General features: G+C 42.4%; 1 protein-coding gene across 2 annotated transcripts; it reads right to left on the bottom strand.

Annotated features, from left to right (window-relative positions):
* Positions 1–820: 820 nt before the first annotated feature.
* On the bottom strand, positions 821–15,701 carry chuk (component of inhibitor of nuclear factor kappa B kinase complex). Of its 2 annotated transcripts, XM_083634619.1 has the most exons (22): positions 15,587–15,701; positions 14,833–14,949; positions 14,516–14,610; positions 14,297–14,414; positions 14,001–14,070; positions 13,815–13,903; positions 13,636–13,725; positions 13,034–13,158; positions 12,140–12,247; positions 11,669–11,804; positions 9,404–9,598; positions 8,105–8,207; positions 7,768–7,891; positions 7,136–7,287; positions 6,857–6,918; positions 5,558–5,667; positions 5,205–5,254; positions 4,560–4,665; positions 4,209–4,356; positions 3,096–3,232; positions 2,391–2,490; positions 821–2,211 (listed from the first exon to the last, which is right to left on the bottom strand). In XM_083634619.1, the coding sequence occupies exons 2-22, from the start codon at positions 14,935–14,937 to the stop codon at positions 2,146–2,148; spliced, it is 2,289 nt and encodes a 762-aa protein (XP_083490745.1). In that variant the 5' UTR covers positions 14,938–14,949; positions 15,587–15,701; the 3' UTR covers positions 821–2,145. The 2 variants fall into 2 exon arrangements, with proteins under 2 accessions (XP_083490745.1, XP_083490746.1); XM_083634620.1 differs by lacking the exon at positions 14,516–14,610.
* Between the last annotated feature and the right edge of the window lie 220 nt (positions 15,702–15,921).

Raw genomic sequence — 15,921 nt, forward strand, 5'->3', positions numbered from 1 at the left:
AATGATGCATAGTTTGACAGTTATTGAGAGTTGATTTGAGTTAATGAGTTATTCATTTGAGTTAAGTGTGGACCAGTGATGTCACTGGTCCACACTTTAACACTCAATAACTGTCAAATTAAATGATAGACTTCAAAACCGTTTACAGTTTTCTGATATACTACTGATGTTCTAATGATACAAAGCTGGTTGAAAATGGGCGGAGTGTTCCTTTAAGCCTAGCATTGCACTAGCCTAGGTAAACCCAGCCACCACGTGACCTGCTCTCTCAGTTCCCAGTCTGAGAGCAGGTCACGTGGGGGATGGGTTTACCCAGGCTAGCATTGCACATCCCACATTTATCCTGGTTGCTGCTCCACCCTCTGCCAACCAGTTCCCCTCCCTCCGAACAGGCGCCCCGAACGACCAGAGGCACCACTTCAGCGACCAGGACTGTTTTGGTGAGGGGTTCCTATATGAAGGAAACCCCCAGGGGGCACGGGGAGAACATGCAAACTCCACACAGAAAGGGCCTTTTGACGACCCCACCCGGGCAGTGGGCACTCGAGGACATGCGGACGGGCACGGCACTCTTTCAGCGCTCACAGCGTCCCAGGTGGGAATCGAAGCCAGGACCTTCTAGCTGTGAGGCGACAGTGCTACACCGTACCGCACCGTGCCCCCCGCATTGCACATTTTCGACTGGAGATTGTCTTTTCTAAGTTTCAAGGTGACAAAGTGGTGCAATTAAAAATTCCCCTGGTTGGTATGAGCCTGTAAACCGAGGGCAAAACCAGAGAGGGCAGATTCATGCCAAAGTCACATTTTATTTTAATACCAGGCAAACATTTGATCTCTACAATGCAATTTCTAAAAATTCATGGACAGGTTCAAACGATCAGATGGAAACAAATACTCAAATGGAAAGAAATCTGACGTAGCATGTTACTTAAATACAAAAAAATATATATTTTTTTTCCATTGCACTTTAACTTCATAAATACACCTCAGAGGGTAGATTTCTTTCTGGCCCAAAGTAACCGCCTATGTTTGTTACAGACACAATTTACACCAAACCGTGTAACTGCAGTACATTCAATAATTTTGTTATCCCGGATTTGCTGGAAGCATCTCAGTACTAAGATCCATTCATTTCATTCTAAAACAATGGACAACGATGATAATTGTGCTAAGACGTTTTATGGGAACCAGGCCTTGGCAAACTTCCATAATACAAGCTATCCAGTGAAATAGAATATGCACATAAATGAGGAACCAACAAAACCCCTTGTGTCAGCATGACATTTAAAAAGATGTACATTATGGACACTGTATAAACAGAACGGCCAGCCACTTTCTGCACATATCATGACAAAGGCTTCTGCCTAAGACAGAGAACACTTAAGACAAAAGACAAATCAAAATAACATTTACATATAATCTAAACCCTCAGGATCCACATGTATAGTAAAATATATCAACTTGAATATGAATGACGATGACCGTTTTTGTCTCGTCCGTGATTGTAATTGCTGCGGCCATTTGGCAGCCTGATAGATGGGATTCTAGCAGGATTTCAAACGGAACATCGCGTGTCTTTACAGAAAGGATACATGGGAATATCAAAGTGCTGTTTGCCTCCATGTAATGCTCGCAATTTCCTTTCCTCCACCCCCGGCGCTTCCTGTGTTTCTCCCGGTCACGACACAAAGCCAAGAGGCTGAACTGCTTCCCAATGTGCCTGCGTAATATTCTGTCAAATACACCTCATTGCCCTAAACCCCAAAATCTGGTGCTACAGTTTGCTTGGTTTTGCAATAACTGTAAAAATTAATAATATCATGAGTTAGATGAATTATGATGAACAATGTGTGTGTGTGTGGCAAAGGAAAAATATGTGAATTGCCTAAACAATTCATGTTAAAAAATTTTTCCTATAAAACAATATTTCATTGATCAAAATTTCCACCAAGAGACAATGGGAGAGGATGTGTGCCTTCCGCTTGTTTTTTTCCTCAGGAGAGCCATTTTTAAAGTGAATATCCCAAGTCCACGTACAAATGTAGTAACGTTAGCGCCACTCCATTTTGTTAACAGCATTCAGTCCTTAGTGTTACTTGGAGCGCAGGCAGGGATGAGCTGGATGGTGCATTTGTTAACAAGGTCTTACGCATTCCGCTTTTTTAGTTTTGTGGATAATGTTTCGTATTTCGTCCAGCTCCAGTCTTGGTCCTACACAGTATACAGAAGAGGAAAACCATGTTACTGTTATCACTGAACATTATATATATATAGATATATATATACTGTATGTGTTATTGCCAATTTGAGGACCGTTTGTTTGCAATAATGAGCTTACATTAAACATCCAGAACAAGTTAAATGTCAGACATTAAACGTGGATAGCCTACCACTATGCTTTTGGCCTGATCATCAGCTGCTTCCTGCATCAGGCTGGTCAGCTGACTGAGGTACTTCTGGTTCTCCTGGAGCAGGCGTGGGGCAGCATCACTGGAGGGGAACAAACAAACAGGTCTACTAGCTATGGGGGGGATCTACCTACACACCTCACTCTGCCAATATCCAAAAATCACATTTAAATTGTGTATGTTCTGTATTTATATACAGTATTTAATAAACCTATAGAGCATTTCCAAGGGGGAGAAAACACAATCACCTACTCAATATTTACACATGCCAGTAGCGCAGCCATATGCTTTCCCTAAAGGTACTGTACTGTAATGTATATGTCTGTATCAGATTCCCAATCTAAAAATTGATTGGATTAATATAGCGCCTTTCTAGATACTCAAAGCGCTTCACATATCAGGGGATATCAACTCATCCACCACCGATGTGCAGCACCCACCTGGGTGATGCACGGCAGCCAGTTTGCGCCAGAACGCTCACCACACATCAGCTATCACGGTGGAGAGCTGAGGACTGAATGTGCCAATTAAGTAACGAGGGATGATTAGGTGGCCATGATTGAAAGCCTGTGTGGGAATTTAGCCAGGGCACCGGGGTGCCGATGGGATGAAACAAGTACCACACTTTCTCTGTTAGGGTTATGAAAAATAGCACAAGGTGAATGAATCCCTCAGTGGATGTAGTACCTGTCATTTGGCCCAGGCAGGGAGGTGAGAGGGTGAGGGGAGCTGACAGGTTGGGCCGACTGCGACCACTGAGAAACCTGCAGTGGATTGGAAGTCTCCGGACTGGCTGGTATGGAGTTCCGCGACGAGTTCTGAGCCTGGAGAGAGAGAGCATTGGTAAATGCACCAACTATAAACAAAACAAAGTGTCCTTGTAAATTATACTGCTAATCTAAAAGGTAGCACGGGCAGCATGCCCTCAATGTCTTATTTTCTGGTTATTTAGACTGGGCAGGTCAGAGAGGGAGAGAACACACACACACACACACACGACAGAGTGTACTACAGCTGGAGAGCCGACGCTCTCCCACAGGATCGACAGATAGGTAGAGAGGCAGCCACCATATGGACGATGCTGCAGTCTCATTCACTGATGATCATTGAATTATTTAAAGTCGAGCTGAAATGAAAAAAAGTTTGTAACTAATTTAGATCAGGTCCCTGGTCATACAGTGCCAGAGTATTTAAGAATGTATTGGGGGGTAATGTCTTCATTTAATGTAGAATGCAAAGGACATGTAAGTGGCTCATCCGTGGCTTATCGCACGCTTCAAGGCGGGCGGCCAGCACTCTCCCTCGGGAAGAAGGAAGCCGTGCGCCCGGAGGGGAGCCAATCATCAGTCCTCCGCTCTGGGGCTCGGTGCAGTGAAGGGGGCTGTATTTACACTACATGTATATGAAACATGACCGATAGGTTTCAGATTTGTCCGGTAAAATACATTATTTTGCAGACTGCGGACTGCTGTCCTGCTCTGCTCTGAGGGGACAGAGCACTCGCCTGCCTGCATCGCCCCTCACATTCAGTCAGTCAACTAACTCCAGTTCCTCATCCCGGACACGCCCACTTTCCAACGATCAAATCAAACGTCTCCGCACGCTATGCCCTGCCTCTCTACCCTGTTTCACTGGGAATATGGCATGATAAGGAATCACATCACCTAGGAATGCCATTTCAGCTCGACTTTAAACACAAAGCACACACACAGACAGCTCTGTGGCTCAGCGGACCATGAAGTGTACAACCTTCAACTGCATACAAAGTATCTGTATGAGAAACAGCCCAGAGCCACTTACACAGGCTATCTTCAGTAAATGCCAGAACTCTCTCTGCCTCTTAATCTGCATCTGCATCACTGTGTTGTCAGCATCCTTGATGCTCTCCAGGGTTTTCTCGATTCTTGGGAACAGGTCAATGATCTTCTGTTTGCTGAGCAGGATCTTACTGGGAGGGGGGGGGGGGAGAGAGAATGAAGACTCAGCAAATGGGGCAGAGAAACCTAACAGGCAAGCAATTATGATTTTAATTGACCACTACAACAGCGGATCAAAATGAACAAATATATATATGGGTATATAAATACCCATAGGTAAAGAAACACCGCGCTACACTGGTAGCAGTCATTATAACTGCAGTACAGCTCTTACCTGAGGTGAGTGTACAGATCTTTGAGGACCTTGTCCTGGTTCTGGACGGTCTGAATGATGGCCTTGACCATCTCAGAACTGTCGCTGCTCACATCTGGCTCAGGTGCTGAAATGAATTGTACAAACACAGAACACAGATTCAAATAAGTTCAAGTGATCATCTCTAAGATTTCAGTTTTGTTCTCTTGGGTGACACCTATGGCGATGGTGGTAATTGCAGGTGAGATGCAAACTGTTGCTTGTTTGGCCATAGTAACCACCTGTAATGGTAGCAGAGAGCGTAAACAAGAGTTGTCGGGAACCTGCAGTAACCTGCAGAGTGAGTCTATTGTGTTAGCTCCGCCCACCCTGTGTCATCACAGACACCAAGTTCATAAATGCTGCAATACTGAAAATGCAAAGGCTTCCATTAATATTGGGCCTTAGGCTCAATCACCATTGTGTGACCATTGTGTCACTATCAGATAGATAGTGACTTAACAGACATTTATTTAGATGAAAATCTTTGAGATGATCACTAACAATCAAATTCACCTGGTAATCAAAATGATTTGATTTTCACACTGCCAGTACCCAGATAGAAACTAGGTCGTCATATTAAGTGGTTTCATGTGACCGTAAACCTAGAAAGAAAATCTCACTTACTTTTGCATTTCATTTTAAGTTGCTTGTAGAGTTCAATAGCCTTTTCTTCTCTGCAATAACATGTCATTTAATGATCAGTCATATAGTCAAAAATCTGCATTCATCACCATTATGTATTGCATGCTTACATCACTAACTGAAACCACACAGGAGCAACTGCAGGCTTTAGCTAGCAAGCATAACTAGTAAATATCTTTTCAGAATATTTCAGAAACACGAAAATATAGGAGATATGAAGAAAGATAACACAGTGAAGAGAGATGAGTGTTGATCAATATGAGATATGTATGTATGTAAATATGTGTAGAGTATGGAGGGACAACTCATCAGCCCAGACTCTCATTAACACTCACAGCTGCTCCATCTTGTCTCCTTGGCGACGGGCATATGGACTCCTCTGAAGTTCCACTATCTCCGAGTGCAGCGACATGATCTCCTCATCCAGATGGCTCACCTCTGCCACCTACAGTACAAACTAGGAATCACTCACAGACCCATCACTCCCTACTCCGTATAATGATGTTCAAGCCATTTTGCATTTTATCATCTGAAGAACATTGCCAAAGTTTGGCCGTTTCTCTCTCACTCTAACACAGAGACACTAATGCACGTTTTTATCACCACCAGGATCGACTGCGGTAATGCTCTCCTCTCTGGTCTGCCCAAAAAGAAAATTGGTCAGTTACAATTAATAAAAATATTCTGCTGCTCGTGTATTGACCAGGACCAGAAGGAGAGCACACATTAGATCAGTTTTAAAGTCTCTGCATTGGCTGCCTGTGAGTTTTAGAATTGATTTTAAGATCCTTTTACTGTTTTTAGCGTACAAACCAACCAGAGCCCTGGTCTTCTTGTAGTGGCATTTTAGTCACTCCCAAAGTCAGGAGCAAAACCCAGGCATCGTTTAGCTCCTATTGGCCTCGGGGAGGGTTGCTGAGGGTGTCAACATGTTTAAGAGCAAACTTACCTTTTTAGTCTAGCTTTTACATCTTAATTTTAGTTTTTTAATGTTTTATATTTATTTAGCTACTTATTTGAATGTTTTTACCTATATCTTATCTTGTTTTATTTTTTGTATCAGTTTTTTTAGTTTTATTTGTATTTTCCCCACCCTGTATTGTATAATCGTGTTTTATTTAATCTTGTCTCCAATATTTCCTTTCGTTTTTATTGCATCTTACCAAGTTCTTGTCGGCAAAGTTCCCTTAGTTTGTATTGAGCATCTTGTTTTAATTTGTGAAGCACTTTGTGTTACATTTATTTGTATGAAAAGTGATATATAAATAAAGTCTGATTGATTGATTGATTGATTGATTTGAATACAACAGAAAGTATAGTAATGGGGGGGAAACAGAAACAGAAATCTTATAAGAAATGAAAGAGTTATTATGTAAAATAACCCTGGAATTAATAAATGAACAAATAAACAAGACAAAAAAAACACCCTCCAGGTAAAACCAGCAGACAAATAGCCTTTGGCTTGAAAATCTGATGAGAAGACAAAGTGAACAGAAGCTAAATGTGTGGCCTTCACTTACATTTACTGTAGACCAAAATCTGTCCTTCAGTAAGGGAGGACACACAAGCAATTCAGTCACACCATGCCATGAGTTATTGTACAGAGACGCAGTATAAGGAAGGGCATTCAGTACCTGTGCAAAGGCAGCAGCTCTTTCCTCGTTCTCCTGCCACGCTTTCAGCATCTTTTCAGAGGCTTTGGAGAAACATCGACAAATCATAAAAACAAGCAGCATCTTATTCACTGCTTGACTGCGATAATAAAAAGGCATATTTCAGTGTACGTACCTCGTTGTCACCGATACCGAATAAATAATAAATAATAATAAATAATAAACCGAATTAAAATATAATGCTCTCCATCAAAGGTAAATCTCTAGGTACAAGAACAGCAAAACAAACCCAACACTCACATATGCCATAGTGCATCTGATGGCTGTATTTTTCCAGGTCATACTGGATGCTGCTCTTGAAGAAGTCCAGTTTGGCTTTCAGCTGCTGGGAGAAGCCAAACATGCTGTTCTTATACCTGGTCAGGTTGGTGTTGTAGCGCAGGAGACTCAGCCTACAGCGAAGGAGGAGACAACCAGAGTTAGGATGTGTTCTCCGAGACAGGAGGGAGGCAATCTGCTGCTTTTGGATTATGAGGCCCAGTCATGCAAGTACCCCCGCATGGATCAGATCATAAATGCAAATGATAACAAAAACATAGTCGCTATTTAGAGATTTGCCTTGGAATGGGCCTGGTTCGATTACTGTACTCTGGCCTGGCTGAGTAGCCTCTCAACCCAGAGTATCTCTTCTACTATCTTCGAATGTGCCATAGAAGATAGGTCAATGGTATTCAACCAATCACGACACATGTAAACATAACCGAGGCAGGTCATTGGGGAAATGAGCGTCGGGACATCCGTTTTTGGACCAGCTTTCCCCTCTGTGAAGTACAGACGTCGTGGTCGGGAGCATTTCATCGCACCTGTTTTAAGAGACTACTGGCTGAGGGACAAGTCGAGGCACTGGCTGGTAAATGTGTCATGTGACTCACATGGCAGCCCTCTGGCCCTGGAAGAGCCTGCTGTAGTCGTCCTTCAGGCCACAGATGTAGCTCACTGCCTCGCCCCACACCTTCTTCAGCACGACCAGGGGCAGCTGGGTCTTCGCCTCTTGCACTGCAGTGTTGGAAAGAGACCCATGATAGTTGTAGATGGTATTAATTTAAAACTTGGCGGAGAGGCTAGTGTTCCGTTATGTTTCCTTCTTGTGGACTTGATTTGAATACGTTCGTTAGTCCAGCTTGCTTCATTTCACAAAATCTCAAATCTCAAGATAGTAACTCAGCACCAGACATGGCTTTCAAGGTAAACTTGTAACGTAACACTCACCAATAGTGTTGACTTTGTCAGGCAGCTGTCTCGCACTGAAGGGGCCCGAGTACTTGGTGAGGCTCTTGTCAAACAGGTAGACAATATAGCTGTCCCAACCTCTCTACACAAGAGAAAAGAAAAGTACCACTTAAACAAAGAGCAAAGATGCTACCTGCCATTCAAGTGAGCATTACTGGGATATAGAGACACTAACCCGTTATCATTCAGAAACCACGGCCAAAAAGGGGGGAAACAAAAATCACCCCCCCCCCCCCAATCCTGGCGTTCTCCTATGTCACGTGCATGGTCGCGTGTTGCACACAAAGATCATATATACGGAAGATGAACACTCCAACTTACTTCCTTGACAGCTAGATCCACATTTTTCTCCTTGCCAATTCTCAATGGCTTCCTTGTTTTGCTCGGGAGTACAAAAAAACTTTAATTGGCGACTTTTTTTTGTTGTCTGCGCAGCCCACCACACAACAGCGTTTAGCTATGTTTAATTCAAGGAAAATGACGCTTGTGTATGGGAGTGAATGGAGAGCTTTCCCCCATGATGGGCGTGGCCTATTTCATGCAGCGACTCTATACTGCAATTCAAAGTCCAGAACATGCATACAGTGATTGTGGTATGAATCATGAAACCTGAAAATACAGGTGTTCTACACAACAAAGATTATGCAAGTCAGCAGTTACATTTCAGATTGATGTCAGATGCCACGATGAGGCAGCAGAAAATTGCACACTTAACAGTGTAACCTAAACTGCTTTTTTGCGAGAGCACTACATAAAATCAATTCCTTACCACTAGGGGTGTACTATATATCGTAGCGTTCACAACAATACCGGTACAATTCATATCATGATATTGTGATAATGGCAATATTCTGACTTCTTGACGTAATGACGTCACACCATTGACGCTGCGTATTGCGTAACAGTGTGACGTACTTTATGTGCGTGGCTCACACATAGCAACAACAAGCATGGTTGAAAGCAGCTCCACGGTGGATGGGTTCATTCCAAAAAGGGGAGTGGCTTCAGTAGTGTGGAAGTACGGTAGTTTGGTTACAAAAGAGCATGTACAACAAACCATGGTAATATTTGATGGTATATTTGAAGGCAAACCGTTACGTTTATGCTGACATATAAAACCATAACTTATTTTGTTGCAATTGCATGTTCTTGAAATTAACAATAAAATATTTTTTTTCAGTATTTTGTCATATAATATTGTCAAGAATATCATTATGGCAGTAATAGCGTGAAATATTGTGGCATTATTTTAGGGCCATGTCTCCCACCCTTACTTACCACCCCGTCCAGGACACACTGTGCAGCGGGCTTCCTGGGGTCCAGCGACACCCCGGTCTCCTGCAGCAGCTCCTGGTTGACCACTTCTATTTTGGTCTCCGCCTCAATGCGCTTCTGCAGACTGTGGAGACTCTCCTCCGGGGCCAACTGGAAAGAGTGCACCTGAGCTGTGGTCATGTTCAGGATGTGGACCACCTGATCAAGAGGAGAAAAGCTATCAGACAGTATAGGTGACATGCTTCAGATAACATAAGATAGAAGAGATAATTTGTAGTGTCAGACAGAGGCCATCCGTCTCAACACCTATTGCTGCCTAAATGCATCACCTCTGATGAATGTATACAAATGTTGCATATAACATGATTTGTGAATATTAATTTACAGGGTTCATACACATTTTCACCATGACTTTAAAACAAATTTCCATGAGCAAACATTTTGTAAAGTCTCTGTGTATACATGAAAGTGTCAGTGGGTAACAACATTCTATGTAATGTAACTACTAACAGATGACAATAATTGAAAAAGTAACATGGTCAGTTAGTACTCTAACCCGTAACTACCCCCAACAATGACGACAACAAAGACCTTGAGAAGGGCTGGGCGAAATGGATCAAAAAGCATATCTCTGTATTTTTAGGCTGAATGTTGGCGATACATGTATTTTCTACCAAGTGGGCTAAATGTTCAGTTCTAAGTTGGGCTGGGTGATATGGACAAAATATTTACATAATGAGATTTTTTTTTAATAAATACTCATCAGTAATGTGAATATAATGACGAACGTTAAGTGGGTAAAGGCCAATACTGGAACAGAACAGTGTGGTAAGCTCAGAAAATTACATCACTTTACTGTAATGCAGCCTTTAAAACCAGGAAAAGACAACACTTATGCAATATCACAATATTACCATAACAAAATCTAAGACGACATCTAGTCTCATATCACAATATCGATATAATATCGATATATTGCCCAGCCCTAACGCCCGTAGTTTGACTTGTGAAAATCCCTTGTTTTATGTTGAAACATCCAAACTTGTGTGTTTCTTTGTTAAAAGCAGGAACACTAGCGTCGATGGATGTCAATAAACTCACTGAGGGGAATTGTGCTGCTTGCAACAGCGGCTGTGCTCTCGTGCTTTTCCCCTTCACATGGAGCACAGCCATCTTTTACAGCACAATTTGCAATTTTGTGTGTGTCTGTCTTTTGCATTCAGCGCGTCTTGTGTCTGTCTGTCTTTTGCGAGCCATAATTGGTACTTATCTTTGAAAAGCCACATATTGTTGAAGCTGCACTTCCCTCCCTGGCATGTGCCCGGCGGCATAGTACATTTGCTAACTGCTACCTCAGCTGCAGCCAGCAGGCAAATGTAGGCTAGTAAATTGCCTGTAAATTGACTGAGCCAGACTGAGTCTGAATTCACTTCTCACACACACACAAGAGAAATACAGTGACGGTTAAGTTAACGTTACGTGCCAATTTAAGCTATACTATTTTTAGGCTCGGATTGCAACTTTACCTATATTTCCATGACTTAAAAAAAAAAACATGACTTTTCCAGGTTTTTCATAGTCTCGCTGGCCAGACTCCTCTCCCTTCCGTCCGAGGAGTCTGGCGCCGCAGGTCTCCATAGTGGGATTACGATGGGCGGCGCTTAGCGGCAGTGCCCTTGGAAAATAGTTTCCAACAATCCAACTTGCCGTTTTCAGCGTGTAGCAACGAGCTAGCGTGTAGGTTTCTGCCGTTAGCTTGCTTGCTAGTTAGTGTTGTTGTTTTCACTGAGGCGGCAGGGCACTATTTACAGCGACACACAGGGAGGAGGGAGCGGAAGCCGCTCTGATTGACATGGTCAGAGCCAATGACAGAGTTTGTAATAAGCCGGGAGCGGACATCATCCAGCTGCCACCTAAACAGTCGCTCCAATGGGAGAGCAGGGTAGAGTAGGGGAGGGTTTATCCCAGTTATGGAGACCTGCGGCGCCAGACTCCTCGGACGGAAGGGAGAGGAGGCTGGCCAGCGAGACTAGGTTTTTCATGACCGTACGAACCTTGAATTTAGTAATAATCAACTTTTCTCAATGTTTTAGAAATTAAGCCCATCAATTGCAACGAGAGATAATATAATATATAATATAAGTCTCTGGTCATGATACAAAGTTAACTGCTGGCCTACATACAGCTGGCTCAAGAGCATCGACCAAAGCCCCTACATCTTTAAGTTCAAACCCCTAGAAAAAGGCTCCTCGGGGGATGGTGACGAACCTTCATACTCAATATTTGCTCCAGCACTTCAAAGCACTGGGGCTTCTTGCTGTCAGGGTTGACTCTGCCTCCTCTCTGGACAGGATCCCACTTCAGCATCAGCTGCAGCAATGCTTCCATTGGCTCCAAGAGTGTCCTATATATCAGTCATTCACATACATGTTCAAGAAGAGACACTCATGGCACCAACCACCGACCAAATGCTACTATACTGGTACATTTGGGCTGTGGCTGAAGTCCATTCCATTGTTATATGAATAACTAGAAAACACTGTTCAAAGCTTGCTTTTTTTGTTGTTGTTGCTGTGGCCAGTGGACAAACACTTAATTTGAATAGAATTAGTCCCACAGTCTAGAGCAGGAAACAGATGCAACACCACTAATTACAGTGTCTAATTACAGGTTGAACTGACATTTTGTTGCAAGATCTTACTTTGGGACAGAGGAATTTGAGCTGTTGGGCATCCTAACCTGCTGAGATTGTTGGGGTAGGGGAGATGTGTGGAGAACTTGACTTCTCCATTCAGCTCCTCGACAGCCATGATGTCTTTTGGACCTTTGTTCCGCACTTTGCTGGCCCTGTGGACCAGAAGAAACGAGACAACAGATTCCATCTCAAACTAATTGAGCATAGTGTGTTAGTGTTAAGTGTTAGTTCAGGCAGGCCGCAAACCCAGCCCACATCAGCTGATGACTGAGCTGATTTGCCTTCTATACATTCATTTGGCAAATCTCATACAGGGTGCCATATTTAAAGCTGCTTAATTTTCTGCATACCCTTTTCTGCTTCCTCCGCAAGCCCCTTGCAACCCGCCTCCACCCCAGCTACCCCTTACAACATACTGTGTCTGACTTAAACACTGTCATTTCTGTTGTCATTGTTGCTTGCTCTGTTCTGTACCCGGGGGTCTTTGCTGCTGCTCTCCCTGTAAACACATGGCAGGAAGCTCCCAGAAGCTGCTGCTGCTCTCCCTCCCTTATGCCAGGATCAGACTACACAATATTTTTATTATAAACAAGCAGTTATACAACAATCAATTATATTTAACATTACTTTTACCATGATATATATACTGAAGTATGTTATTGACACTAATATTCCTGAAATTGCAAATAATCTTTAAAAGTGATGTTTTTTTTTTATCTTAACCAAGTACACAAAATATTATAAACACCTGCTCTTTCGCTATAGACCAACAACATCAAACCAGGTGAAAGCTATATCTCCTTATTGATTTCACGCCAGCTACCTAGCATCAAAAATACTTCCACCTATCCTCAACTGACAACAACTGTCTGGTGAAATGAATCACTCGCATACAGAACATTTAATGCCACAGTATTCCACTGATCTCATCAACTCACCACTGCACAGGTTGCAGGTTGTGCAAGAACGGCCGGAAACCACAACTGCATTCAAATATCATGGTGCCAAAACTCCAGTAGTCCACAGTAACAGTGTATGGCTTATTCTCAAATAGCTCAGGTGCCTGGAGAAGACAAGTGGTGCATCAGAAACACCTATCGATCTAGGCAGGAAACTTAAACTAACCATTATCTAACAGTACATTAATGATACATATATGAATGTCATGAACTACAGTGATCCACATTATAATTGCAAGTGATAATGCTATTTGTCATGGTCTCAAAATGTTGTTTCTGTATGATGGCCCATAGAGGTTTTCACTAGTATTTAGGATCCATATGTAAGCTAAGCCAAGAAAGCACAAACATGACGATTGTGCAAAACATTAGCAACACCTGCTCTTTAGTTAAAGACCAACACTGTGAATTCAGGTGAAAACGTTGCTCTCTTATCAATTTTCCAATTAATACTCCATCAATTGTGAAGGGGAGCTGTCGATGAGGGCAGGAGGCAAGTTAAAGAAGATTTTTATGCAATTCAATATTAGGAAATAGATCCTAATACACTATATTGAAATGTGAGTGTTTGCAGTACTTACCAGGTACTGGAGAGTGCCAACAAAGGAGGTACAAAGACTGCCTTGGTCCAAGTCTTTAGCATAGCCCAAGTCAATGATTTTGTGAACCAGCTGTAGAAAGACATGTAAATGTAAAACAACAACAACTTCAGAATGCATAACACATGTGCACAAACAAAATAAGCAAATGTCACTTTTACCTTTCCACTGAGATCTTGAAGCACTATGTTCTCTGGTTTAAGGTCTCTGTGTATGATCTTGTTTTCATGCAAATACTGGATGCCAGATCCTAGAACACAAAACAGTTGCATGGTTTGTATGATATGGCACTAAGGAGAACAGAGCATGAATTAACAAGTTGCATATAGTAAAAACAATGTGCATACCAACATCATTGAGTAGTGAAAGCACTTCACTCTCTTTCAACCCACAACAGTTTTCAGGTTTGCTCAGCATCTAGAAGTCAAACGTAGTGCAATTGTATCACATTCACAGTATAACATGTATAATACATGAAAACGGTGACAAGACTTCCCTGATCTCTGAAATAGACTGATGTGTTGCTGCCCCAATGTTTGACTGAGGAATCCACTTGATTGTACACACGTGGGTTTCAACATGCTGTGGTGTGGTATGATATGATATGCATGTGATGAAATGTGATCCTCTGAACATGCCTCACCTTCCTTAGGTCTCCCCTGGAGCAGTACTCCATGGCCAGTAATGGAAGATCGTTTAAGGCTATGTGCGTCATTTCCTCCGGAACTTCTCTGGCTGTCACAACATTGATATTGTTCAACCTGAGGGAGCAAGGTACTTTTAGCATTACCCATGCAGACTCTGCAGTGCTAGAATGTCCGAACAACCAATCACTCAACAAGCAAAGGTAAACGGTACAAACTTTTTCATAATTTGGATCTCTCGGCTCCATCTGTCCTTATTTCTTGGTGTCAAATCTAGACGGCACATTTTCACGGCTAGTTTTTCATTTGTTTCCTAAAAAAATGACAACAAAGTCCCCATAAGTGAGACAACATGACTATACTTTTTTACGAGATTCAGAAGCTCTTTGCTATATTTCTTCTTTAGCACTGATGGACTAGGGAGGCATTTCATTTTATAGGTTAATTCGGATGGTATCCCTTCTAATACACTATATGAAGTGGGTGACATTCCTACATGACCCCCACCCATATAAGAGTTGAACATTGAACTTACATGATGTTGGTATAGGTAAACATGGGCAAAGCCGCCCATACCCAGCCTTTCTTTCAACTCCCAGTCTCCGCAGTTTTGGTTTTGTCTGAAGGGAGGCTTCTCCATTGTAATTGTAAGCTGTAACAAAGTGTCAAACAAGTGTCATGGTGACAGCAACATAAAAGACATAGAGCAATTATCATAGAAAGGAAAACTGCACATGGGGCATTCTTTCTTTTAGATGGTTTAGATTAGAACATTTGCGTGAACGTCTACGGGTGTTTACTATTATTTAATCATCATCACTAGCCAAATAACATTAAACCAATAATACCACACCGACTACGTTATTCTTGATCAGCCAGCCAGTTGACGTTAGCTTGCGTTATGAATGTGAATACATACAATGAATGTTTGCAAAATAACGTTGTTAGCTTGACGTTGTTGTTTTGTGGGGATGTGTTAGTGGTCTGTCTCTCCTCCAAATTGATTTCATAGCGTAAATGAACCAAGCCAAGGTTGTCAAGAACACAATTAAACCGCGAATCATTACTGTTAGTTAAGATTACCAGCATTTGTCTATGTTGGCTAACGTCGATCAGTTAGTTAGCAGCATCAGCGTAAACAGCGATTAGTAACCCAGCAAATAGACGGAGCCACCTAGCTAGCTAGCAGCTAGCTTCCTGGAAACAAACGCCTCCACAACAATAACGTTACGTTTCGGGAAAATAAATCTTCGTGCTTAAGTACAATTAATATGCGTCGCGAAACTTACTCTGACTTTCTACGAAAATGTCATCAGCCGTTTCCGTGAGAAATTATGATTACGGTGTTTTCAGCTCAATGCAGCAGATGTGTGTACTTTCCTACTAGTGACGTCACCAGAAACCCCGGCTGTATTTTTTTTCCCTTTTTTTGTGATACCGGCGGGGGCATGTTCAACAACAACACACAACCTCCTGCGTTCAGCCCACTGAGGGAAATGGCATGAAAATGCTTAGGATGAAGAGTGCTGACAACTGCGATTAATATGGGGCTGGATACCAGACCCCCCGCCTCCACCAACTAGCGTTAGTTGTAATTCATATAGGCTATATTTACAGTCCATGT

Source organism: Poromitra crassiceps (genome assembly GCF_964638095.1).
Source record: "Poromitra crassiceps genome assembly, chromosome: 4".
NCBI lineage: Eukaryota > Metazoa > Chordata > Actinopteri > Beryciformes > Melamphaidae > Poromitra > Poromitra crassiceps.

Bases quoted from the DNA above. Each gene is read 5' to 3' on its own strand.
- chuk (XM_083634619.1), bottom strand. From the start codon at position 14,937: ATGGAGAAGCCTCCCTTCAGACAAAACCAAAACTGCGGAGACTGGGAG. The intron at 6,919-7,135 runs GTGAGTGTTGGG...GTTTCTCCAAAG, and splicing joins TCAGATGCACTATGGCATAT to CCTCTGAAAAGATGCTGAAA. The intron at 5,668-6,856 runs GTACTGAATGCC...TTTGTACTGTAG, and splicing joins GAGCTGCTGCCTTTGCACAG to GTGGCAGAGGTGAGCCATCT.